This window comes from Plecotus auritus (assembly GCF_963455305.1).
Source record: "Plecotus auritus genome assembly, chromosome: 5".
NCBI classification, from domain to species: Eukaryota; Metazoa; Chordata; class Mammalia; order Chiroptera; family Vespertilionidae; genus Plecotus; species Plecotus auritus.
Window position 1 is genome coordinate 134,135,153 of NC_137776.1, and position 26,579 is coordinate 134,161,731.

General features: G+C 39.1%; 1 protein-coding gene across 1 annotated transcript in view; it reads right to left on the minus strand.

Annotated features, from left to right (window-relative positions):
- UHRF2 (ubiquitin like with PHD and ring finger domains 2) overlaps positions 1-26,579 on the minus strand; it is a 78,205-nt gene that overhangs the window by 25,458 nt on the left and 26,168 nt on the right. The window contains exons 4-8 of the mRNA XM_080669559.1: positions 22,148-22,366; positions 6,210-6,319; positions 3,588-3,771; positions 763-886; positions 153-260 (exon numbers count right to left, since the gene is read on the minus strand). Of these exons, the coding sequence (XP_080525685.1) occupies positions 153-260; positions 763-886; positions 3,588-3,771; positions 6,210-6,319; positions 22,148-22,366 (745 nt within the window). The remainder of the gene's footprint in view (positions 1-152; positions 261-762; positions 887-3,587; positions 3,772-6,209; positions 6,320-22,147; positions 22,367-26,579) is intronic.

The following is a 26,579-nucleotide window of genomic DNA, read 5'->3' on the forward strand; positions in this document are numbered from 1 at the left end:
TTATAACAGAAAATCTTGCATTGTAACAACTGAATGCCATGTGTTACTATGTAGGTTAGTTTAGTCTATTTATAATCAACAGGCAATGATAGTTTTTACAATTTGAACTATACACAATTTTACCCTTTCCATTAAGCCAATTTTAAAAATACCTGAACTCTAAATCTCCAAGTCGATCCAACTGGAACCCCAGGAATAGGTCCATAATGATTAGAAGGAACAATGGTACATTCTTTAGTTCGACCAACACAGGCCATTCCCTACAAGTCACATAACAGCAATTTGAGAAATCAGTTATGTTAAATCTTAAAGTCCTTAAATCCCATACTTGTGAATATAAACCCAACTATATGAGTAACAATATAAAACAATTCATATTAAGTTCAATAAACAATTATCCTATATAATAAAAGCCTAATATGCTAAGTGTCCGACTGTTCATTCGACCAGTCGCTATGACACTACTGACCACCAGGGGGCAGACACTCCAACCAGTAGGTTAGCTTGCTGCTGGGGTCCAGGCGAGATGGACCAGACACACCCTTCCTCGGTCCCTCCCCGGCCCCGATTGTGCACGGGGCCTCTAGTAATAATTATAAATTAACAATTAATATCATTCAACAACATAATTATTTGTTAACATTTCTGATACTGAGAGTACCATTTATACCATTACTACTATTGTTATTAAAACATTATAACTTGCATTATAATTATTATAAATATTATAATTAGGAAAAAAAGGGAGACTTTTTTCTTTACCCTGCCCCAGTCTCTCCGGCTTTCGGTACTAGCTGATGGCATCTTTGCTTTCTTTTTACTCATCTTAAGTTTTTCACCAGCCTTTACAACTTCACTGGAATCAGTTTTACAGGAAGGACAATACCTTAAAAAAAAAAGAAAGAATTCTGATAATACTGTATTAAAGCCAATCTATATATATAAAAGCCTAAGCGACCGTTACGACTGAATGACTGGTCGCTATGACGCACAATGACCACCAGGGGGCAGACGCTCAATTCAGGAGCTGCCCCCTGGTGGTCAGTGTGCTCCCACAGCAGGAGCACTGCTCAGCCAGAAGCCTCTTCCGTCTCCGTGGCAGCACTACCAGGTGGTGGTGGCAGTGAGGTCGGGATGAGCATCAGTGGAGCTGTGCCCGGCCCTGGCTGGGGCTCCTCCCCGGCCACCTGCCACTTCAGCACTGCTACATCCCTTGGGAGGATGTCGAACTGCTGGGTTTCAGCTCGATTCCCAGATTGCAAGAGGGTGCAGGCCAGGCTAAGGGACCCCACCCGTGCACAAATCCATGCACGAGGCCTCTAGTAACAAAATAATGGCTTTTGTGGGGTAGAATGAGTTTTAAGATGTTATAATCAGTGTATACTATAGAGCTTCAGCTGGCACTTAAGTATTAAAGTTTTCAAAATATTTCCATGGTTTAGGCTGGTCAAAACAGCAACAACACAACAAAACAAAAAAATTGTCACTCTCTTAGAGAACATAAAATATTTTAATATCATAAATTCTCAAATTTAGTTCAAAAGCCAACACAGCTGTCCAATTCAAATGGAATCATCTTATCACTAACCCTGAGAATGGAAATTATTCACATAATAGATGATTCTAGACTGAACATTGACCTATGTATGCAACTCATACATCTCCCATCTAAATTGTTTATTAGAATTCGCAAGAGAAAAATGTATAGTCTATTATAACAAGTATTTAAGGATGTTTATATTAGCCTTATCCCTCATTCAATTTTAATTCTTTGTACTTGTTTGTCCTTTAGCTTATTTGTAGTTGGTCATGCTGTTGTAACCTGTATAGGCATACCTTGGAGATATTGTGGGTCTGGTTCCAGACCACTGCAATAAAGTGAGTATTGCAATAAATCAAGTTATAATCTGTTTTCTGGCAGAGTGTCTTGCCTTCGATGTGTAAAAGACATCTGTGAAGCACAACAAAATAAAGTACAGGCAGTTCTCGGGTTACGTCAGATTCGACAGTCGTTTTGTGGTTATGTCGCCATCTCCCATTTATTTATAAAAAAAAAAGTTCAGTCATTTCAATGTATATACATATGTGCTTTATGTTTTTTATTATTTATTTACCACAAGTAAATGTCAGGAATTGTTATCTTTAATTTTTTTTTTTTACTGTTTTACTTCATTACTGCTGTGTATGTGCTCCATGAGTGACGTAGGTGCTTATGTAGGTGCGTTACGACTTACAGCGAAAATAGTGTTATGTCACACCATAGGAACCCGAGGACCTACTGTATGCCTATATATCATTATAAGCCGTCTTAAATCATTTCTAAAAAGCAAAGTATGTCTATAGCATGAAATGGGCTATTCTGTGTCACCAAGGAACGGAATCTTATATAATAAAAGGCTAATATGCAAATCGACTGAACGACAGAATGACTCATTGCTATGATGCGCACTGACCACCAGGGGGCAGACGCTCAACGCAGGAGCTGCCCCTGGTGGTCAGTGCGCTCCCACAGGGGGAGCACCGGCTGAGCAAGTGCATCTGTGGTGGTGGGACCCTCTCCCACCTCTGCTGCAGGTGGGTGGTAAGGAGCAAGGGGTCCCGGACTATGAGAGGGCCCAAGCTGGGCTGAGGGACCCCCCCCCCCCCGCGGCCTGCCCAGTGCACAAATATCATGCACTGCGCCTCTAATATCTTAATAAAGATCGTCTGACCACTCTCATTAATTTTAAATTTGTCTATACTTTCCATTTCATAATTATCTATAGAGCAAAGTTAGGCTGTGAGATACAGACACAAATTCAAGGTAAAATTATGTATAAGAAGGCAATAAATACTACCAAGTGAAATCCCTCCTAATTATGAAATCAAGAAAGCTTCCAAAAATCAGTTTGTTAAGAATGTATATTACCTGTTGTGCTAACCTTTATAATGATAATTTTATCAAAGATCTTATGGTTAAAGCAGGTATTATCTGTCTGATGAGATAGTAAGTTCAGAGATTAAATATCCAAACATGATTTAGAGAAGTAGGAAAGAAGTAAGGTTAAGGAGGTCCAGGTGAAGTGAAGGATCTCAATATGAATGTGGACATATTCCATAGTGTAATCTAAGACAGTTTTCTAATTATATGATCCTAAAGTCACCCCTGGAATCCATTCCTTCATCAGGTTTGTTCAGAACCTAATGCCAGGCACTATTTTGATGCTTAAGATCAATGTTTGTGATCAAAGTGTCTATACATAGTAGTTAAGGAAAACTAGTCCATACAATGAATCAATTTCAGAAAAGTGCTAAGTGCTATAAAGGAAATACATCAGTGTTGTATGTGTGCTAAGAGGATTAGAAATGCCACGTGTCTTTAGAACATAGACACTGTATTGGAGCAGAGACTGGAGGGATTAAATATGAAGCTAGAGACCAGTTCAGAAGCTGTTGTAATAACTGAATAAAAGTATTAAGACCCTAATACATTAAGTACTTAAATATACATTATATATCTTTGGAAATCTATGTTTGGCGGTTCAAATACCTATTTCACATTCAATTTTAAATACAGTAACAAAAAAAAACAACCCTGATAATCATACCATTCCTCTTCAGGGACCTTATCCAAAGGTGGGTTCAGGCAGTAAATATGATAGGCCAGGTTACATTCATCACAAAGAAGCTGCATGCTTGGGTCTCGTTTTTCACCACATTCACGACAGGAGCAATCACGGCAGTTTTTATCTGGGTCTCCGCGACAAAAGTTACATTCAGGTTCATTTCTCCCTAGTAAGAACACAATAAATACAGCAAGCCTAGTCTTAAAATCATTTTTATATCTATGAATCTTCTAAAGAAAAACCCATAAAAATACCACACAGCTTTTTTAATGACGAGAAAGGAACCATACGGAATAATCAGAGTATGGGACTTTAATAATAAGTGCCTGAGTCTCATTTTAGATTTATGAATCAAATTTTCAGGGACGGGGCCCAGGCATGTGTCAGTAATAAATCTAACTACACTCAATCATGAGGATAATGCCCTTTTGTCTTAAAAATTTATATTGACTAGACTCATGGTTTCCCAAATGTGCACAAATCCAGTGAACTCAATAGGGCACCATAAGATAACTTACAATTTCAAGGGAAATACAATACTTTGTTGAATAAGTGGCATTTCTAACTCATTTGATTTTTTTATACAACTTATCAATTGGTTCAAAACTCTGGCAAGTTAAGAAGTACCATTTATTGCCTGCCCCTCCTTATCTAAATCCAAACACCTTTTGACTAAGTATTCCCTTAGAATTTTAAAATATACATCGGTACACCCAAAAAGTCTTACAGTAATGTTCATAATACCAAAAGTTAATATTAAATGTCAATCAAAAGAGCAACAGTTGGATAGATTTTATGTCAACTTACAAGAACTACTAATATAGGGGAAGCCACATTTCAAAAAGGAAATAATTTTTAAAAAACACAAAATTATTTAAATATACAAAGATAAATTATATAGAGGAAAATGTCTAAAATGACATACGCTGTTAGCGTGATTACCTCCTGGGAGTTCTATATTACTTGAATTTATATAGTATGTACATTTGTAAGGAAATTTACCATATCAGATCTAGCAATATAAGGGAAATGGAGAAAAGTACCTGACAATGGGATGGAAGAAGGAAAAGAGAAAAGGCTACTGATTTTAGGGCTAACTTTTTGACTGACAGCTGCCTGTTCTTGTCAATAAAGATACTTTTGTTTCACTTCCACTAAGGTAGCTTAACACATAAGTAATGGAAATACAACAAACCCAAAAGGCATGTTTAGATTTTTGGTTGGGAGTGAGTGATATGATCAATGGAAATCTGGATGTGGCTCTGAAATGGTTTCTTTACACACAAGTGCAAAGTTGTAGCTATAAAGTGATTAGTATTAGAGAATAAAAAAATATATATACACAGACATACTGAGTGGGAGAAAACAGAAAGACATGAGAAAAACCTAGACAATCTTGGTTTTCCATTGTGTTTTAATGAGAAAGACTAAGTCACATTAAGTAGGTTTACTGATCAAGTTACCTTTTTTCTTAAGATATAACCATACAAATAGTCATACAGAGTATGCTTTAAGGTAGTGGTCGCCAACGGGTGGTATGCAGACCACTGGTGGTCCGTGAGGTCCGAAAGGTTGGCGACTGCTGCTTTAAGGTTCTTTGCATTGCAGCCTTAAAAAATTAGAAGGGCCACCCTAGTTGGTTTTGCTCAATGGATAGAGCACTGGCCCACAGACTGAGAAGGGTCCCGGTTTTGATTCCAGTCAAGGGCACGTACATTGGTTGCAAGCTCAATCCCCGGCCCTGCTCGGGACACATGCAGGGGGCAACCAACTGATGTTTCTCTGTCACATCGATGTTTCTCTCTCCCTCCTTTCCAGTATCTCTAAAACTCAATGGAAAAAAAATATCCTTGGGTGAGGATTAACAACAAAAAAATTAGAAAGGTCTAGATAGGTAACATGAAGGTCTGTTTATTGATCTGTTAAAGTTCTTATCTTATAATCTTGCACAATTGGGGTAAGAAGAGGTTAGACAGGATCTCTTTCATCTTGAACAGTCCTTTTCCAGAATATATTAGACACTGACAAGTGGCATAAAATCAATGGATTGCTCTTTACAAAAAATCCAGAATTAGAGTGTGAGACACTGTAATCTATTTGGAAAGACAGCAATTGAATCATAAATGAAAAGACCTAGAATCTAGTCATACCTCTGTTACCAACTAGATGCATGATATTAAGTAAAATATGTACAATGAAGAGGTAGGGATACATTTTAATGATTATATAAATCTCATTTATTACCTCCCAGAAATTCAAGGATCGGTCAGCACTATTATTCTTAGGCTCTACTGGTATAAAAATAGGTCTCATTAGTAAAAATTAATCTTGGGTGGCCATAAAATTACTGAAATAGAATTTTTATTTGAACAGAACCTATAGTAGAGAAAATGGCAATAAAATGCCAAGAAGAGAATATATTTCTCTGAAAACAAATTTTATCATGTGAGAAATCCATTAGACCAAAATGGATCTTAAAACTGCTATCTTGAAAATAAAATTGTATGGGCTAAGTTTTATACTTCCTTGAAAGTTATTCCCTGGCCAATTAAAATGCCAATCATGTACAATACATGTAGTCTAAGCCCAGAAAAAAATTCATACTTAAAAACTTTCCATCTGCCAATGATAGAGGATGGGCTCCAGGTTTCTCGATCTTGTAGATTTCATTTACAAATTTTATCTGGCAGTCATTTAATTTTCCTTCGGAACCCCTGTTTGAAAAAGGAAGAAAGGTTAACTTCTGCCAGCAAAATCTACTCATATGCAAACGATAATTAAAAGTCAGGTGTGAAAATTCACTGAACTTTGTCTATTTACTAATTGGGATTATAGTTATTCTAATTACTGAGTTATTGTTTCCAATAGAAAAAAAGTCCAATAGTAATCAGTTAATATTCAAAGTTAAGTGTAACTTTAATGTAATATTAGGAAAAAATTTAGAGACTTCCCTTAGATTATGTGGTAAGAAGATAGCTATCTCACAAATTTAATTTAAAGACTAGATAAATGATACTCTCAATTAAAAGATTGAAACGTATTTCCAATAAATACAGTGAGTTTCTAGGTAAAAAGATGACATAATTAAAAAGAAGTCTTTCAACCCTTGCCAATGTGGCTCAGTTGGTTGGAACATCGTCCTGTACACCATAAGGTTGTGGCTTTCATTCCTGGTCAGGGCACATACCTAGGTTATAGGTTTGATCCCTGGTAGGGACACGTACAGAAGGCAACCAATTGATGTTTCTCTTTCTTTCTCTCTCTCCCTTACCCTCTAAAAATCAATCATGCCTAAGCATGTCCGGTGAAGATTTTAAAAAGTCTTTCAAATACTAAGACATATTTTTCATAGAAAAAGTCTATGCCTGTTTGCATATATTTCTTCAAAGTTTCCTGCTATGACTTTGGATATATTTCTCCTTTTAATCTGTCAAGTTTTGCTTTATATTTTTGAAGCTATGTTACTGGGTATATACAGATTTAGAATTCTTAAAGCTTCTTATGAAATATCATGTCTCTACTAATACTTTTGGTACCAAAAGTGTACGTGTGTGTGTTTGGTTAGCATTTGCTAAATGGTATTTTCCATCCTTTCACCGTTTTAAAACTGTTAATATCAAATATACACAAATGCAGGAAAATTGCACAGACAAATGTATAGTTTTTGCTAGAGTTTTAAAGACTAAATTCCCACACCATCTCTTTCTTCCCTGCAATCTGCTAAAGAACTCCCATCATTTGTCCTATAGTTTCCCACAGTCTTGATTTTGATATTTGCATTCCCAGAGTGTAGTTTAGTTTTTTCTGTTGTTTATATTTCCAGTAAATTGATAGTTAGATCCAGAGCAGTGGACAAAAAACTTGGCCCATTGCCTGTTTTTGTAAGTAAAGTTTTACTGAAACAGAGCTGTGCCTACTCATTTAGTATTCCCAATGGCTGGTTTCCTGATACAATGGCAGAGTTGAGTAGTTTTGACAGAGACCATCTGGCCACCAAAGGTTAAACTATTTACTATCTGGACCTTTACAAAATATTTAATCAAATCCATGTTCATTTTTTTGGTAAAACTATTTATTAGGTCTATTTCCACCAGAAAGCACCTAATTATTTAGTTGTATGACAGTAATGACAGATGCTCAATGCCTAGATTAATTCACTGGGGGTTAGAAAATGTTGATATTCCAGTTCTATCATTCCCTGCTCATTTTTTGTTGGAATCCTATATAATAAAAGCCTAATAAGCAAATTGTCCCTTTGGGCAGTCGTTTGACCAGGAGACCGACTGCTCACTATGATGTGTGCACTGACCACCAGGGGGCAGTGCGGAACATGGTGGGTGCCAGTGACGCCGGCTACCTGGGGGTGGGGTGATGGGGATGGAGGTGTGGGGAGAATGTGGAGTGTCTGCCAAGCTTGATCTCACTCCCCCTGCTACCCTCTCTGGGACGCCAGGGCAGCCCCAACGCTCAGGTGCCAGGTGCCCACAAGGAACCTGCCCCGCAGCCACCAGGATTGCAGGGGCTGGTTGGGCTCCCCATGGGTTCGCGCAGGAGCTGGTCTGCAAAGCCAGCTGGGAGAGAGTGCGCTGTTCACCCAGCTTCCATGCAGTGCCGCTGGGTGGCCCAGAGGCCCACACTGTGCCCCAGCCTGCAGCGTCCGGCCCTGCTCACTGCCCAGCTCTGCTCACCGCATCTCCGCGAGGGGACTCGGGTGCCGTGACTCAGAGAGAGGGAGGAGCAGGGGCCTGGGGCCCCAAAGGTCAGCTGGGACCTGTCCTTCCATGCCAGACGCTCGTGCTTCAATTGCCGGCCAGGCCCAGGGACTGCACCCATACACAAATTTTGTGCACCAGTCCTCTAGTAATTCCATAAAGAGAAACTTCAAGAGAATTCAAAATGGTGGCGGAGGAAGTGGAAGCTACACTGACACACTCCCAGGACCAAACTGGAATTAATTACAACTAAAATACAGAAAAACCACCCTGAATAATCAACTGAAGACTAGTGGGAGAGAACCCTGATAACCAAGCATGGAAAATAGAGACCACATAGAGACTGGTAGGAAGTGAGGAGGCACAAGAGGGCTGGCTGGGCTCCCACAGACAACAGCTTGAGTTCCTGAGGGATATTTCAGCTGAGGGAAGTTCCCACTGAGAACTCTGAGGTCTAAACCTCAAGCTGTGTTCCCTAGCCCAGAGCACCAAAACTGAGAGCTGCCCGCAGAATATCTGGCTATGAAAAGCAGCAGGGTTGCTGTCTGCCAGGGAGCGACGGCTGGAAATGCAGGCATCCTCTTAAATTTTGTGTGCAGCCACTCACCTGGTACTCTGGTAGAGGAAGGGCAGAGTAGACTGGAGCTGTGTGGGTAGAGGCCAGGGTTGGGGCTCTGGGATTAGACCTTGGAAGGCAAACACCCCCATTTCCTGTGCTGAATCATTCCCTTGTACTATGGAATGACATCTTTCTCTTGTGGACTATCCAGGCAGGTTTTGCCTATGGGGTGGAGCAATTGCCCTACCCTACTGAAAAACCTCTCACTCCACCCTGTGGAGTTTCTGAGACCCATTAAAAGAATGAGAATAACAATCAGCCTACAGGCAGAAGCAACTACCCTTCCCTACTAGAAAACCTCACTTTACCATGGGGTTTATAGCCTGAGGCTAATCAAGACTGAATACAATCAGACTGCAGGCAGAGGTGGGTCTCTGGAGACTTTAAGTCTTTGCCTGATCTAAGTCAGGGGCCCTGGCTAGGAAAAGCAGAACTTGGTACACAACTAGGTCCTTTCCAAAGGTATCCAGCCCCAGCAGGAGACACAAGCTATGGATTGCTGATAGCTCCAAGCAAGGTACTCAGGATCAGTCAGATACAGTATCTGACATTGTCCTGCACCAGAGATTGGGAGTCATAGCAAATCTACCAAATAGACACAAACCCAAACAGGCAGCCAAAATGGGGAGACAAAAACATAAGCCCCAAATGAAAGAACAAAAGAATACTCCAGAATAAGAACTCAATGAAATGGAGATAAGAAATTTATCAGACATAGAGTGCAGAGTAATGATGAACAGGATGCTCAACAGGATGAGAAAAAATATAACTATGAAGATGACATAGCACTAATTAAAAAAAAAAAACAAAAACAACCCACAGTGGAAGGAATACACAGCAGATCAGGAGAAGCTGAGGATCAGATCAGTGGAAAAAAACCCCCATTCAGTCAGAACCAAAAAGAAAAAAATCAATGAAAAAACATGAGGACAGCTTAAGGGAGCTGTATGATAACATGAAAAGTAACAATATTTGAATATAGGTGTGCCAGAAGAGGCAGAAAGGGAGGAAGGGATGGAGAACATATTTGAAGAAATAATGGCAGAAAACTTCCCTAACCTGGTGAAGGAAAAGTCACTCAAGTTCAGGAAGCACAGAGAGCCCCAAGCAAGAAGATCCCAAACAGGCCCATGCCCAGGCAATCATAATTAAAATACCAAAAATTAAAGACAAAGAGAGAATCTTAAAGGCAGCAAGAGAAAAGCAATTTGTTGCCTAAAAAGAAATTCCCATAAGGCTGTCAGCTGACTTCTCATCAGAAACTATAGGCCAGAGGGAATGGCATGAAGTATTTAAGGTAATAAAAAGCAAGGCTATTATATCCAGCAAGGCTATCATTCAAAATAGATAATGAAGTAAAGAGCTTACAAGACGCCCCCCAAAAAGTAAAAGAGTTTATCACCACCAAACCAGCACTGCAAGAAATGCTAAAGGGATAGCTGTAATAAGAAGAAATTGAGCCAAAACCGGTTTGGCTCAGTGGCTAGAGCATCAGCCTGGGGACTGAAAGGTCCCAGGTTCGATTCCGGCCAAGGGCACGTAACTTGGTTGCCGGCACATCCCCAGTGGGGGGTGTGCAGGAGGCAGCTGATCGATGTTTCTCTCTCATCGATGTTTCTAACTCTCTATCCCTCTTCCTTCCTCTCTGTAAAAAAATCAATAAAATATATTTAAAAAAAAAAAAAGAAAGAAATTGAAAGAAACATAGGCATAAAGAATTAAATTGGCCATAAATAAGTACCTATCAATAATAACAACCTTAAATGTAAATTAATTAAATGCTCTATTCAAAACACATAGGGTAGCCCTAACCAGTTGGCTCAGTGGATAGAGCGTTGGCCTGTGGACTGAAGGGCCCCAGGTTCAATTCCAGTCAAGGGCATGTATCTTGGTTGCAGGCACATCCCCAGTAGAGGAAGTACAGGAGGCAGCTGATTGATGTTTCTAACTATCCCTCTCCCTTCCTCTTTGTAAAAAAAAAAATCAATAATATATATATATATATATATATATATATATATATATATATATATATATATATATATATATATATAAAGGCATAGGGTAGCTGAATGGATATGAAAACATGACCCAAATATATGCTGTCTACAAGACACCCACCTCAGAACAAAAGACACATAAGATGAGAGTGAATGGAAAAAATTTCCATGCAAATGGAAAAGAAAAAAATCTAGGGAGCAATACTCATAATATCTGACAAAATAGACTTCAAAATGAAGGCCATCACAAGAGACAACAAAGGTCACTACATAATACTAAGGAGATTAATCCAACAAGAGGATTTAACCATGGTAAATATAGTATATGCACCCAGTATAGGAGCACCTAAATATATAAAAAACTATTGGAGGACTTCAAGGGAGAGACTGACAGCAATACAGTCATAGTAGGTGACTTTTACACCCACTTGACTATACTTGATAGATCTTACAGACAAAAAATTAACAAGAAAACAGTGACTCTAAAAAACACACTGAATCAGATGGATTAACTGACATTTATAGAACATTTCACCCCAAAGCTGCAGAATATACATTTTCTCAAGTGCACATAGGTCATTCTCAAAGACAGACCACATGTTAGAATACAAAACAAGTCTCTACAAATCTAAAAAGATTAAAATCTTATCAAGCATTTTCTCAGATCACAATGGAATGGAATTAGAAATCAACTACAGTAAAAGCACTCAAAAACATTCAAACATGTGGAGGCTAAGCTAAATAGCATGTTATTAAATAATGAATGGGTTAACAATGAGATCAAGAAAGAAATAAAAAAATTCCCAGAAACAAATGAAAATGAACACATAACAACCCCAAATCTCTGGGACACAGCAAAAGCAGTCCTGAGAGGGAAGTTCAGAGTATAAGAAAATACTATGAGCAAATATATGCAAACAAGCTAGAAAATGTGGATGAAATGGACAAATTCCTAAAAAAATACAGTCTTCCAAAACTGAATCACGAAGAATCAGAAAAACCTTAATAGGCCAATAGTAACTGATGAAATAGAAGCAGGAATAAATAAAAAAAACAAAACCCAAAATTCCAAGCAATCAAAAGTCCTAGTCTGGATGGTTTCACAGAGGAATTTCACCAAACATTCAACGAACAAACAGCTATACTCAAAATATTCCAAAATACCCAAATGAAAGGAATAATTCCAACCCCTTTCTATAAGGCCAGCATTATCCTAATTCCAAAACTAGATAAAGACACTACAAAGAAAGATAATCACAGGCCTACATCCCTGATGAACATAGATGCTAAAACCCTCAACAAAACATTAGCAAATCAAATCCAGCAATATATTAAAAAGATCATACACCATGACCCAGTGGGATTTACTCCAGGGATGCAAGTTTGGTACAATATTTGCAAATCAATAAACGTGATACATCACATAAACAAACTGAAAGACAAAAATCAAATGATCATATCAACAGATACAGAAAAAGCACTAGACAAAATCCAACACCCAGTTTTGACAAAAACTCCTAGCAAAGTGGCAATAGAGGGATCATATCTCAACATAACAAAGGCCACATATGACAAGCCTAGAGCCAACATCATACCCAATGGGCAGAAACTAAAATCATTTCCCCTAAGAACAGGAACAAGACAGGAATGCCCACTTTCATCACTCTTATTCAACATAGTACTGTAAGTGCTAGCCACAGCAATCAGACAAGAAAACATAAAAGGCATCCAAATTGGAAAGGAAGAAATAAAACTGTCATTATTTGCAGATTACATGATATTGTAAATAGAAAACCCTAAAGACTCCACCAAAAAACTACAAGATTTAGTAAATGAATTCAGCAATGTAGCAGGATATAAAAATCAACACTCAGAAATCAATGGCATTTTTATACACCAATAATAAATTCTCAGAAAGAGAAACTAAACAAACAATCCCATTTACCATTGCAACAAAAACATTAAGATATCTAGAAATAAACTTAACCAAGGGGGTAAAAGACTTGTACTCGGAAAACTACAAGACATTGAAAAAAGAGATAGAGGAAGATATAAACAAGTGGGAGACTATACTGTGTTCATGGATTGGTAGAATTAACGTCATTAAAATGTCCCTACTATCCAAAGCAATCTATAGATTCAATACAATCCCTAGTAAATTACTAATGGCATATTTCACAGATCTAGAATAAATACTCCAAAACTTATATGGAACCAAAAAAGACCCTGAATAGCCACAGCAACCTTGAGAAAGAATAACAAATTTGGAGGGATCACAATACCAGATATCAAGTTATACTACAAAGCCCCTGTACTCAAAACAGGGCACTGGCACAAGAACATTCAGATCAATGAAACAGAACAGAGACTCCAGAAATCGGCCCAAGCCATTATGCTCAATTAATATTTGACAAAGGAGGTAAGCACATACAATGGTGTCAAGAGTCTCTTCAATAAGTGGCGGTGGGAAAATTGGACAGATACATGCAAAGATAAAAAAAAAAAAAAACTAGACCACCAACTTACACCATAGACAAGAATAAGCTCAAAAGGAATAAAAGACTTAAATTTGTCAGGAAACCATAAAAATCTTAGAAGAATCATAGGTAACAAAATCTTAGACATCTCTTTGAGCAGTATGTATACTGATACATCTCCTAAGGCAGTGGTCAGCAAACTGCGGCTCCCAAGCCGCGGTTTGCCGCTCTGTTGACTAATGAGTTTGCCAACCACTGTCCTAAGGCAAAGGAAACTAAGGAGAAAATAAACAAATGGGACTGCATCAAAATAAAAAGCTTCTGCACAGCAAAAGAAACAATCAACAAAATGAAAAGGGAGCCCACTTTATGGGAGAACATATTTGACAATGATACATCTGATAAAGGGTTAATATCCAAAATATGTAAGGAACTCATACAACCTAACAAAAGGAAGACAAACAATCCCAATTAAAAAATTGGTAAATGACCTAAACAGACACTTGTCTAAAGTGGACACACAGATGGCTAAGAGATATGAAAAAATGCTCAAAGTCACTGATCATCAGAGAGATGCAAATTAATATGAAAATGAGGTATCAGAATGGCTACCATCAACAAATCAACAAATGACAAGTGCTGGTGAGGATGTGGAGAAAAGAGAATCCTAGTACATTGCTGGTGGGAATGCAGATTGGTGCAGCCATTATGGAAAACAGTATGGTGTTTCCTGAAAAAAAAAAAAGAATTAAATATGAAACTGCATTTGACCCAGTGATCCCAATTCTAGGAATATATGTCCTAAGAAACCCAAAAGAACAACCAGAAAGAATGTATACAACACCCCTATGTTCATAGCAGCACCATTTACAATAGCTAAGATCTGGAAACAGCCCAAGTGCTCATCAGTAAGTAAGTGGGTAAAAAAGCTGTGGTACATTTACACCATGGAATACTATGCAGCAGTAAAAAAGGATCTCTTACCCTTTGAGACAGCATGGAGGAACATGGAGAGTATTATGCTAAGTGAAATAAGCCAGTCAGAGAAAGACACATACCATATGATCTCACTCATATGTGGAATCTCATGAACAAAATAAACTGAACAAAATAGGTCCAGATACATAGAAGCATGGAAGACAATGAAGTCTTGTGGAATCTCAGAGGGAAGGCGGAGGTAGATGGATGGATGGGAAGAGATTAACCAAAGAACATATATGCATAATCCACGGACACAGACAACAAGGTTATGAAGGCCTGGGGTGGGGCAGGCTATAAGTGGTCAATGGGAGAAAAAAGGGGACATGTGTAATACTTTCATCAATAAAGTTTAAAATAAATAAATAAAGTGGAAAAAAAAGAAGCTTGACCTCATAAACTATTTGTTGACTCAGTGGTATAGTTTATACAACAAATGTAGATTAAGTGCTTTCTTTAGCCATTTTTAAAAGAAACTAGGGGCCCAGTGCACGGATTAGGGCACCTTAAAAGGAACTGTGGGCTGAGAGGCTGTGGTGGGCACATGGATGGGTCTCGCCTATCATCCACACCCCCGTCCGGCCCCTACTGCTATGGCCCCAGTCTCCTGTCTGCCAGCAGCCCTGTTCCCGCTACAAACACTCCCATGCACTGACCACTCAGGCTGTGCTTGTACCTGGCTGATGGCACCAGCCCCAATTGCTCCACGCTGTCAGTGGGTGCAAGCAGCAGCTGTCAGCCCCGATTGCCCCTGAGGGCTTCTCTATTTCCCCCTACCCTGAGGGGTGATCGGGCCGGCAGCGGGTGCAAGTGGCGGCTCTGGCGCCGACAGCAGGTGCAAGCGCCGGGCAGGACCGTGGTGTGCGGGAACAAAGAATTTTCAGTAACCACCAGAGGCTCGCCCTGGTGACAGTGACCAGCACCCTGCCTTGATCTGGTGCCCCCGCTCATCTTCTCCACCATCCCGCCATGGCCGACGCCCGCCATGTTCCATGCTCTGCCGCTGATGCCCACAATGTTCCATGCACGCTCCCTGGTGGTCAGCGCAAATCACAGTGACTGGTTGTTCCGCCATTCAGTCTATTTGCATATTAGCCTTTTATTATACAGGATAGTTCCTCTAACATCCTATATAAGTGACCAATGAGTTTCTATATTACCGGGATTTCACATATTTAAAGTGCTTCAATACAGTATAGCTATTTTCCTTATTGTCTCATCTTTGTTCAATGGAATCTTCCAGTCAACCCCAAATTTTTCTGGCAAGAACTTTGTGGGCTTCCTTGTTATCTATAGCAGCGGTCACCAACCTTTCGGACCTCACGGACAACCAGTTGGCGACTGCTGATCCATAGGACAACATGTTTTCTGATCATTTATTTTAAATATATTTTATTGATTTTTTTTTACAGAAAGGAAGGGAGAGGGATACTGAGTTAGAAACATCGATCAGCTGCCTCCTGCACACCCCCTATTGGGGATGTGTCCGCAACTAAGGTACATGCCCTTGACCGGAATCGAACCTGGGACCCTTCAATCGGCAGGACAACACTCTATCCACTGAGCCAAACCGGTTAGGGCTTAAGCTGATCATTTTTTTTTCTCTAATAAATATAATTCAAGGCTGGTATTTAGTATCCTAACCATACAGTAGGACAATATGTTTTAAGTTCATCTTGTACATTTTCTCCCTGTAGCCTGCAGTCTTATCTCCAAGGAAGCTTGATTTCTTTTAGGTAGACATGATATTTCAAGACCATAATTTAGGCACTAGAAAAACTTACTCCAACTGAATTGATCACTGTTTCTAGGCTTTCTGAGTGGACAGAGCTATAGAGTTCAAACATAAACATTAACTCAAGTACAAAATACCTCATGAGTTCATACAAACTTGCTGTTCAAATTCAAGACTAAAGGGAGAATTTACTTTAAAATTACATGTTTCTCTTTTTTCCCTCAATCAGAAAAGATACCAGTGACACCTAAATTAGAATCCTACAAATAGTTCTTTGCTTTATCCCAAAGTACACACAAGAAATTTTCACCAGTTATCATTATGATTATTGAAAATGCTTTAAAATTTCCCTATTCATTTCTCCCATGTCTTAGTTATATTTACAGTGTCAGTTCATATAACCATTACATAAATATTATCCTTTTTCCTTTCTATATCTCCTTTAGCCCTACTTCTAAATGTAGCAATACTTTAATGTTTACATTCTTTCTCAAATTCTCTTCAGTCATCTCCATTGTCTGAAGCCAGTTCTCTAAAAGATTGCCCAGAAAGGATTCAGGAAGATGATGCCTCCCCTAATTCTTACATGGCAAATGAGATGTCTCCAGCCTTTATACCGAAGGCCAGTGTGGCTAGACTTAAAATCCTTGGCTCACATTTTCTTGACTCATGCATGTCTTTCTGGGATACTTTCCTTGTAAGGGTGTTATGCTAGTTCCTTATTTTTTCTTTCTTCTAATTTTGTATGGTATTTGACATCAATTCTTTTCTTTCTCTTATTTTTTATAAAATTGACTTCCTTGAAACTTTAGGTGGCATAATTTCACTTAGGTTTCCTAGTTTACAGCTAGAGTTCCACAGAGCTCACTATTTTTGGTATTTTTTTGAGAAGCATTATACACTATAGCAGCTAAAATCTAATTGGACAGAAATCAGGTCAGTAGTTGTCTGGGGCCAAAACTGTTGACTTTAATGGAGCTCACAGGAATTTTTGGGGTGTTCAAAATATTCTATATCTAAATTACAGTTGTGGCATGGGTATATACAAAGTTTCCCCCCCAAATGTATACAGAGTTTAACAACTGATAGCTCAGTTTTGAAAATGTAACGTATTTCAATAAACACTGCTTTTGTAATTCTTCAAAGTGTATGTATACATTTTTGGGGGACACCTTATATACTCGTTAATATTCATCTATATGTATAAAAGCGTAAGTGACTGGTCGACTGGTCACTATGATGTGCACTGACCAAAAGGGGGCAGATGCTCAACACAGGAGCTGCCCCCTGGTGGTCAGTGTGCTCCCACAGCGGGAGCACCACATGCCAGGCTTGGTGTGAGCCTCTCCCGTAGACACTTCCTCCTGCGTGCCCAGGCGGTGCCAGGTGCAGTGGGGTGGGGATGAGCAGGAGCAACGAGGTGCCCAGCATGTGCTTGGGCTCCTCCCCAGATGCCTGCCGCTTAACGCACTACTTTGTGCTGTGCGGGATCAATGTGGACAGCAGGCTGGAGCCCAACAAGCTGGCGGGTAAGGCTGGGCTGCAGCAGCGCAGAGGTCCACTGATCCCTGCAGTCCAGGCTGAGGGACCCCAACGGTGCACAAATCCGTGCACCAGGCCTCTAGTTTAATATATAATACACTAGAGGCACGATGCATGAAATCTGTGCAAGAGTAGGCCTTCCTTTCCCTGGCTGCTGGCATCAGCTTCCCTCTGGCACCCAGGACCTGGGCTTCCCTCCGGCTGCTGGCAACCCCAGCTTCGTCTGGAAGGATGTCCAGTCTAATTAGCATATTACGCTTTTATTATTATAGATATTAGTGCATAAAAATTATGCCTCAAAAATTATTTTTTAAAAAGGCATTAAGGAAGTTTACTTTCTGAAATCTCCTGGCACTATTCCCCTCCCCTATTTTTAACTAGATCCTATCTTCCTTTGTCTTTATTGTCTCTGTTCTATTCAATTTGAATTGTATTCACAGTAGTTTCTTCTCAATATGGCACTTTGTCCTGAAATAGAGTTTTGCTAGAAAATTCAAATTAAAGTATACAAAAGCTAAGAATCTGTTCTGTCATATTATGCAAGTATGAAACTGATATAAGGATATACAAAACAGACCAATGTTACAAAATAGTGACCTGAAGGCTGTATCAAATATAAATATACTGAAGATCAATGAGGGAAAAGTGGGCTTTTCGATAAATGGTAAATTATTATCCTATATAATAAAAGGCTAATATGCAAATCGACTAAATGGTGGAATGACCTGTCGCTGACGCACACTGACCACCAGACGCTCAACACAGGAGCAGCCCCTTGGTGGTCAGTGCGCTCAGCCAAAGCCGGGCTCACAGCTGGCAAGCGCAGCGGTGTGGTGGCAGGAGCCTCTCCCACCTCTGGCAGCACTAAGGATGTCCAACTGGCGGCTTAGGCCCACTCCCCACACAGGGAGTGGACCTAAGCCGTCAGTCCGACATCCCCTGAGGGCTCCTGGACTGCGAGGTGCAGGCCAGGCTCAGGGACCCCACCCCCCCGAGTGCACGAATTTCGAGCACTGGGCCTCTAGTCCATATATATATCGTGGTAAGTTAGTGTTCATTTCAGCAGCACATACACTAAAAAAAAATCAAGGTAAGTTAAACCCTTACCTCACACTGTACACAAAAACCTACTTCAAGTGAATGAAAGACCTAGAGAAAGGCACAACCACAAGTTTTTAAATGTAACAGTGGAGTGTCTTTAAGTTTCTCCCTCCCCTTCAATATTTTATTGAGATATAACTGACATAGCATTGTATAAGTTTAAGGTATATAACATAATAATCTAACATATATACTGACAAATGATTGCCACCAAAGTTTTAGTTAACATCCATGACCTCACATAGTTATGATTTTTTTTCTCGATGAGAATTTTTAAGATCTACTATCTTAGCAACTTTCAAATACACAATACACTAATGTTAACTATAGTCACCCTGGTGTTCACTATATTCCCGGAACTTATACATCTTATAACTGTAAGTTTGTACCTTTTGACTCTCTTCACCCATTTCATCCCCTCATCCATAGCCCCTCAACCCTGGAAAGTTTCTTAAGCAAGGGGGTTTCTTATAGAAAGTATAAGCCTAAGAAATTTTTTTAAATAAACTCAACTATTTAAAATTAAGAACACTATGCAAGCATTAAAGAGAAAAGATAAGCCATAGGATTGGAGAAGATATTTTCTCGATATATAACTGAAATGATCAAGTTTCCACAATTAGAACTCAGTAAGACAGACTCCTCAATTAACAAAACACCAATGTTTGGAACAGGGTCCTCACAAAAGATATCCAAATTGCCAATAAGCGTAAGGTTCTTAATTTCATTAGTAGTCAGGGAAATAAAAAGGGAATTTTCATATTGCTATGGAAGTATATATAATCCAGTACAACTACTTAAATATTTGGTTCTATCTACTAAAGTTGAAGACACACAGGTTTTACAACCCAGAAATTCTATCTCTGCACAAGATGTGCACTACAAAAATTAATGCAACGTAAGTACCAGGACACATATAATGTCATGGCAGCACTGTGTGGCTGTCAACAGCAGAATACATTTACTCCAATTATTTACCCACTATTTCCAGTAAGGGGAAAAGATTTCTAAGCATGAAAAAAAAAATTCCAATCCACAAGCCACACTGATCCTTTTTGGCTTCATGTCCCTAACACAGTGGTCGGCAACCTGCGGCTCGCGAGCCACATGCGGCTCATGAGCCGCGGTTTGCCGCTCTGTTGACTAATGAGTTTGCCGACTACTGGGATAGGGGCTTAATCACAAGGAACAACAACAGCCTGTAATTATTGGAATCGAGAGTCTAGGTCAGTGGTCGGCAAACTCAGTCAACAGAGCGGCAAACCACGGCTTGTGAGCCTCAGTTTGCCGACCACTGCCCTCACATGTCTAGTAAAAAATTAAATGACAAAGAATATAATGCTTTATAGGACAGTGTGTTTTACTGTTGGGATAACTATCACATAATTTTTCTCTCTAGTGAGCAAATATCTGCCCATCTATAATTTCTACTCAATCTTACTTGTAGTCCCCAAAATCACTTATTAACCATAAGTGATTTTTCTTTTTAAAGCAAGTTTTTTTCTTTTTTTTAGCTCAATGTGATGTACTGTTTCTTCTCCTATTGTGTATACATGCCTTTTTTGTACTTCCTGCACTTGAGTATCTTATAAGATTCCCTATATAACCAATTTATATAGGTGCTTTCTCCTTTTCTTCATGATTTGTATACATATCAGAATTTCAAGTGGCTTGTAAGTCTAAAATTGAGTTGCATCCTAATTCTGGCAATAAAATCACACTTGTGTTTGGATAAAGTTCTGCAAGTGTTTTCTAAAATATAAACTATTTTCAGTACATCACACAACATTCTTTTTCTTTATCTTAGGAGTCAGCAAACATTTTCCCATCAAGGGTAATAGAGTAAGTAGTTTAGGTTTTACAAGCCAGATAGTCTCAGTTGCAACGACCCAACAATTCTGTTGAGTACAAAAACAGCCATAGAGAATACATAAATGGATGGGCATTGCTGTGATCCATTAAAACTTTTCATAACAACAGGCAGTCAGTGGGCTGTAGTTTATAGACTGCTACTTTATTATTAACCATAAGCAGATGCTTGATCCCAGATTTGTTATCTCAATGTTATCATAAATATATCCATTATATATAATATATATTATAATAATCCATTTACCAGAACTTGATAAGAAGAGTTTAGCTCAGCGGTCGCCAACATCGCAGACCACCAGTTGGCGACCGCTGGTTTAGATGGTTCCTTTATGTAAAAGAAAACTGTCAGGGTTATTCTAAAATCCCTAGTGCTTAATACAGCAAATGTACTTCTAAGGACTCATTCTAAATAAAGAAATGCACAAATACGCATTTACAAGTTTGTTTACTTAAACATTATTTATAATAAAGAATTGAAAACAGTTTAACAAACTTTTTTTAAAGTAAATTAGTAACTGTTCATCCAATAAACTCTATTCAGAAGAAATGGACTAAGAAAGATGGTGGTAATATTTTCCTGAAGTGTAAAAAGGTAGCTGTGAAACAATGCAGGGTACTGTATCACTTGAGAGGAACATCTAAGAGTATTTCTTCAAGAATTTATGATGAAGCCGAAACCGGTTTGGCTCAGTGGATAGAGCGTCGGCCTGCGGACTGAAAGGTCCCGGGTTCGATTCCGGTCAAGGGCATGTACCTTGGTTGCGGGAACATCCCCAGTGGGAGGTGTGCAGGAGGCAGCTGGTCGATGTTTCTCTCTCATCGATGTTTCTAACTCTCTATCCCTCTCCCTTCCTCTCTGTAAAAAATCAATAAAATATATTTAAAAAAAAAAAAAAAAGAATTTATGATGAAAATACCTGAGAGTGATTTGGTATTTTGGTGACATTCTACCTTTTGAATTATCTTTGTTAAGCTTGTCAGATTCTGTAAGTTGGAAGAAATTACTACATAAAGAAAAATTTCAGATACTTTTACAAGTCCAGCAAACAGCTGATTAGGTAGACAGTCACAGCTATTATATCAACATAGATCCTCATAGTGACCAGGGCTATTGAAATGCTCTTGTATATTATTTGATTTACTCTAAAAAAAAAAAAATAAAAAAAAATCTGTGAGATGTGCAAGGACTTCTCTAATAAAACACTCAGTTATTTCTAAGATGTTTTAAAATAATATCTCCAACCATAAAGTAGCTATAGAGATTTAAGGGTCATTCTTAATAAAAAATTCTCAAGAATTTATTTTTAAAAGTATCCTTTCGTAAGTAAATTTCCATCTTTCATATATGCTCCCCATTTAAAAAAAAAACTTGTGCTTAATATCTAAAAATTACATTCCTAATTTTTAGATATTAAGCATAAGAAATCCATAAAGGAGGCAGGTCTTAATTTTACAGAAATCATGTGGAACCAAAGGCAGCAATGCTAGAACAGTGAAGAGTCTTACCCCAAGAAAACAGTTGCATGAAGTTCTTTTTTGGTCCTTGAAATTGTCTTCAATTCAGTAATTTCTGCATCAAACCAATGTCCTCTATTACTAGGAATTTCTGCATTGTAATTAACCATTACCACATCACCGATATTCAGTTCATTCCATTTCAAAATGGTTCTAGCGCGTGGTCGAAGATCCTTCAGATTTACTTTTACAATACCACTTTCCGGATATCTGAGAAGAAAAGAAGAAAAGAATCACAGAGCAGTGCTTATGATATCTGCCAAAGAAGACTAAAATAATATGCAACCTATAGAAAAACCTAATCATATTATTCTTAATGGTACTTAAAAGTAAATTATATTTATTCATGATATTAACTGCCAGAATAAATAAATCTTGCTAAAATCTTAGTGAGACATTCTTTGCTAACTTGGGGATGGGTAAAACAACAACAACACACAAGTTCTTCTTTCTCCACCTTTTCTTAACCCAAGTTTAAGAATTACTTTAATAGGAGTAGATGCTGACCTCTTCCTGAATTTGGAACCAGTTCCAGTTCTGCCATTTGTTTTAGATATAATAAGAACATGAACCCAGTTAATTTCTGCAGCAGTTGGACATCCCCCAAAGGCTCCCGGACTGCTAGAGGGCGCAGGCCTGGCTGAGGGATCCCCCCAAGTGCATGAATTTCGTGCAATGGGCCCCTAGTTCAAAATATAAATGGGTTTGAATTTGGAAGTAGCTCTAGCAGCTAGGCTTGGTTGCTCTGAATCAACAAGTACTATGCAGGCCTAGGACTCTCACACTATATCTAATTCATTTAGAATAAATTAATAAGCCTGGGAGGTTTCTTTAGCTAATTACCCAGTCTCTTCACATTTTAGTTAATTGGAGGAAAAAAAATCTCAAGGTTTGCAAGGGGCCCATTTTACCCTCTCAGTGCCTTAATTGCCTCCACCACAAGTCTTCCAAATAACCATGCAACCTTTGCTCAGACAGTAAGTGATGAGGTGTCAGTTTTAACCCTAAAAAGAGAAGATGCTTGATACTGAACCAAAGATAAGCTTTGGAACACATTCACTGTATGCCTAAGTTCCATAAAGAAATCTATACACTCTCTCCATGACAGACCTAATACTTTTCAAAAAGTCCCTGCAGCCCTCAATCTTTTCTCTTACATAAAAACATTTTAAATGAATTTACAACTTACATGGCAAGGTTTTGAAACCGTTATTGCTCAAAATGTTTTACTTTCAGCCTGTCTGTGTTTAAATTCCCACTTTAGCTTCTTGCTGCTATATATCCTTGGGACAGTTACTAAAACATCCCTGTGGCTGAATCTCATATGTAAAATGTACCTAATGGTAATAACTGTACTCATATGGTTATGAATATGGTTCCTGTCTTAATATTTTTAAGGCCATATAAGGTAGAAAACTCTTTTTTTTAGATCAGATTTTTTTCTCAGAGGTAACATGAAAATTATATTGACATCATATTATCATGTATTGCTGATGTTTAATACAATAAAAAAGCATACTTTAATGGCAAAACCCCCTCCATTTATTTGTCTTAAGTTTGCCAAAATTAGACACCAAGAACGGAAATATTTTGAACAAAGTAGAGAACTTGAACAAAGTTTTAAAATTGTATACAAAATGTTTATAGAAGATAAGGTAAATCATTCCATATTTTAAAGAATTTAAGCTACATTTGCCCTGGAACTAAACTACTATTTCAGAACAGAATTATATTGTACAATACACACACACACACACACACACACACACACACACACACACACACACATATATGTATGTACTCTATATATGTATATAGTAAGCCTGTAAATAACGTCATAAAAATGAAGTGTATTTTTCTAATTCTAGTAAAGATATGTTATGTCAATTGCTATGTAAAAAATAAACATGGAAGGGGAATATAAACTACTCCTAAGTCAACATGCAAGTGCTCAAATATTACTATTATTCTTTTCCTGGGTATCTTCATCTACACATATCTTTCTATATAAAGTGATGACTCAAAAGCTCTAGTCTATCCCAAAATTTCCTCTTCAAATTCATATATCCAACTATATCTCTAACACATGTCTCAGAAGCACCTGAAATCCAAGTTATCCAAGATAGAATTCCCATATCCCATAATCTACCAATGCTCAGTCTTCTCTAGAGGAAATCTTTCATTCTCCCAGAAACTTAGGAGTTATCCCCAATTTCTCCTAATGTTTCCATTTAGTTACTAGGTCCTTCTTATGCTATACCTTCAACACTTCTTTAATGAAACTATACTCACTTAGTGAAGACCTGCATTTCTCTAAATCTCTTAAGGCCCAACACAGCTCCGTTATTAGGAGGATCACACCTTATAGTCCATATCACACTTTTGCCAAAGATTCTAAAACACAGATCCACTTAAGTTATTTTGTTAAGTTTGATAACAATATGTTCATAGGCTATGGGAAAACAGGTATTCTCATACATTACTGATGGGAATACAGAGTAGTACTGTCCCATTGTAGAGGGGAATTTGGGCAAAGCCAGAAAAACTGTCTATATATTTAACTCTTAAACCAGGAATTCCATTTCTAGGAATCCATCCCAAATATAAACAGAAATCCTTATGAAAAGAAACATACACAAGGCTAATTTATAGCTGTACTATCTATAATGGAACTAGAAACACTCTAATGTCCACAATAGAAAAACCACTTAAAATAACATAATGGAGTATTAGCCTATCTAATAAAAGAGTAATATGCAAATTAACCATCACTCTGCTACACCCACCAGCCACGCCCACCAGCCAATCAGGAGCGAATATGCAAATAAACCCAACCAAGATGGCTACTGCCACAGAGAGCAGGAGGGAGGCTTGCGTTTCCCCGGCAATGGAGGAAGCCAAGCTTTCCGCCTGCCCTTGCCGGCCTAGGCCTCCATTCAAGGCTACAAAGTTTCAATGACAGAAGATACATAAACCCAAACAGAAATGGCGGCAGCCATGGAGCTGGAAAGAGCAGGAGGCTAGGGTTGCCCTGGGCAATGGAGGAAGCCAAGCTTCCCGCCTGCCCTGGCCAGCCCAGGCCTCCGCTTAAGGCTACAAAGTTTCAATTATAGAAGATACATAAATCCCAATAGAAATGGCTGCTGCCACGGAGCAAGCAGAAGGCTTGGCTCCGCTCCAGGCTACAAAGTTTCAATTGTAGAAGATAAATAAACCCCAGATCCCAGGGCCTCTGCTTGGGTCACCAGGGGGCGTGGTCGGCCTGCAAACTATCACAGGCCCCACGCCCAGGCCGCCCCATGCCCCAAGGGAACCCCCACCCTGATCTGGGACACCCTTCAGGGCAAACCAGCTGGCCCCCACCCGTGCACCAGGCCTCTATCCTATCTAATAAAAGGGTAATATGCAGATTGACCATCATTCCAACACACAAGATGGTTGCCCCCATGTGGTCAAAGATCCTGCCCCCACGTAAACACAAGATGGCCACCACAAGATGGCAAGCAGGGGAGGGCAGTTGGGAGGGACCAGGCCTGCAAGGGAGGGCAGTTGGGGGCAATCAAGCCTGCAGGGGAGGGCAGTTAGGGGTGACAAAGCCGGCAGAGGAGGGAAGTTGGGGGTGACCAGGCCTGCAGGGAGAGGCAGTTGGGAGGGACCTAGGCCTGCAGGGGTGGGCAGTTAGGGGTGACCAGGCCTGAAGGGGAGGGCAGTTAGGGGCAAACAGGCTGGCAGGGGAGCAGTTAGGCATCAATCAGGCTGGCAGGGGAGTGGTTAGGGGGTGACCAGGCTGACAGGCAGAAGCAGTTAGGGGCAATCAGGCGAGCAGTTGGAAGCCAGCAGTCCTGGATTGTGAGAGGGATGTCCGACTGCCCGTTTAGGCCCGATCCCGGTGGGCAGTCGGACATCCCTCGAGGGGTCCCAGATTGGAGAGGGTGCAGGCTGGGCTGAGGGACACCCCCCCACCAGTGCACGAATTTCGTGCACTGGGCCTCTAGTGCTCTTATAAAAAAGAATACCATACCTGCTATGGAATGATATATATGGAGAGCTATATTGACTCAAAAAAAGCAAGATGCAAACAGTGTTTGTAGTGTGCTACTTTCTCCCTAATGAATGTGAGGGGAAATACAAATAAATGTGAATATACATATATATATACACATATATACATATATGTACATATATATAAATAATTATAGGAAGAACCAGGAGGGACACAGTTTCTCCTAATGTATTTATTTTGATTTACAGGTTCAGTTATAGAACCATGTAATGTTTCACATAATTATAAAACAATCAACAAAATGTGAGAAATTCCTAAAAATCAAAAGCAAAATGAAACAAGCCCAGTGTCCATCAATAGTACATGAATGGATAAAAAAGCTGTGGTACATTTACACAATGGAATACTACTCAGATATAA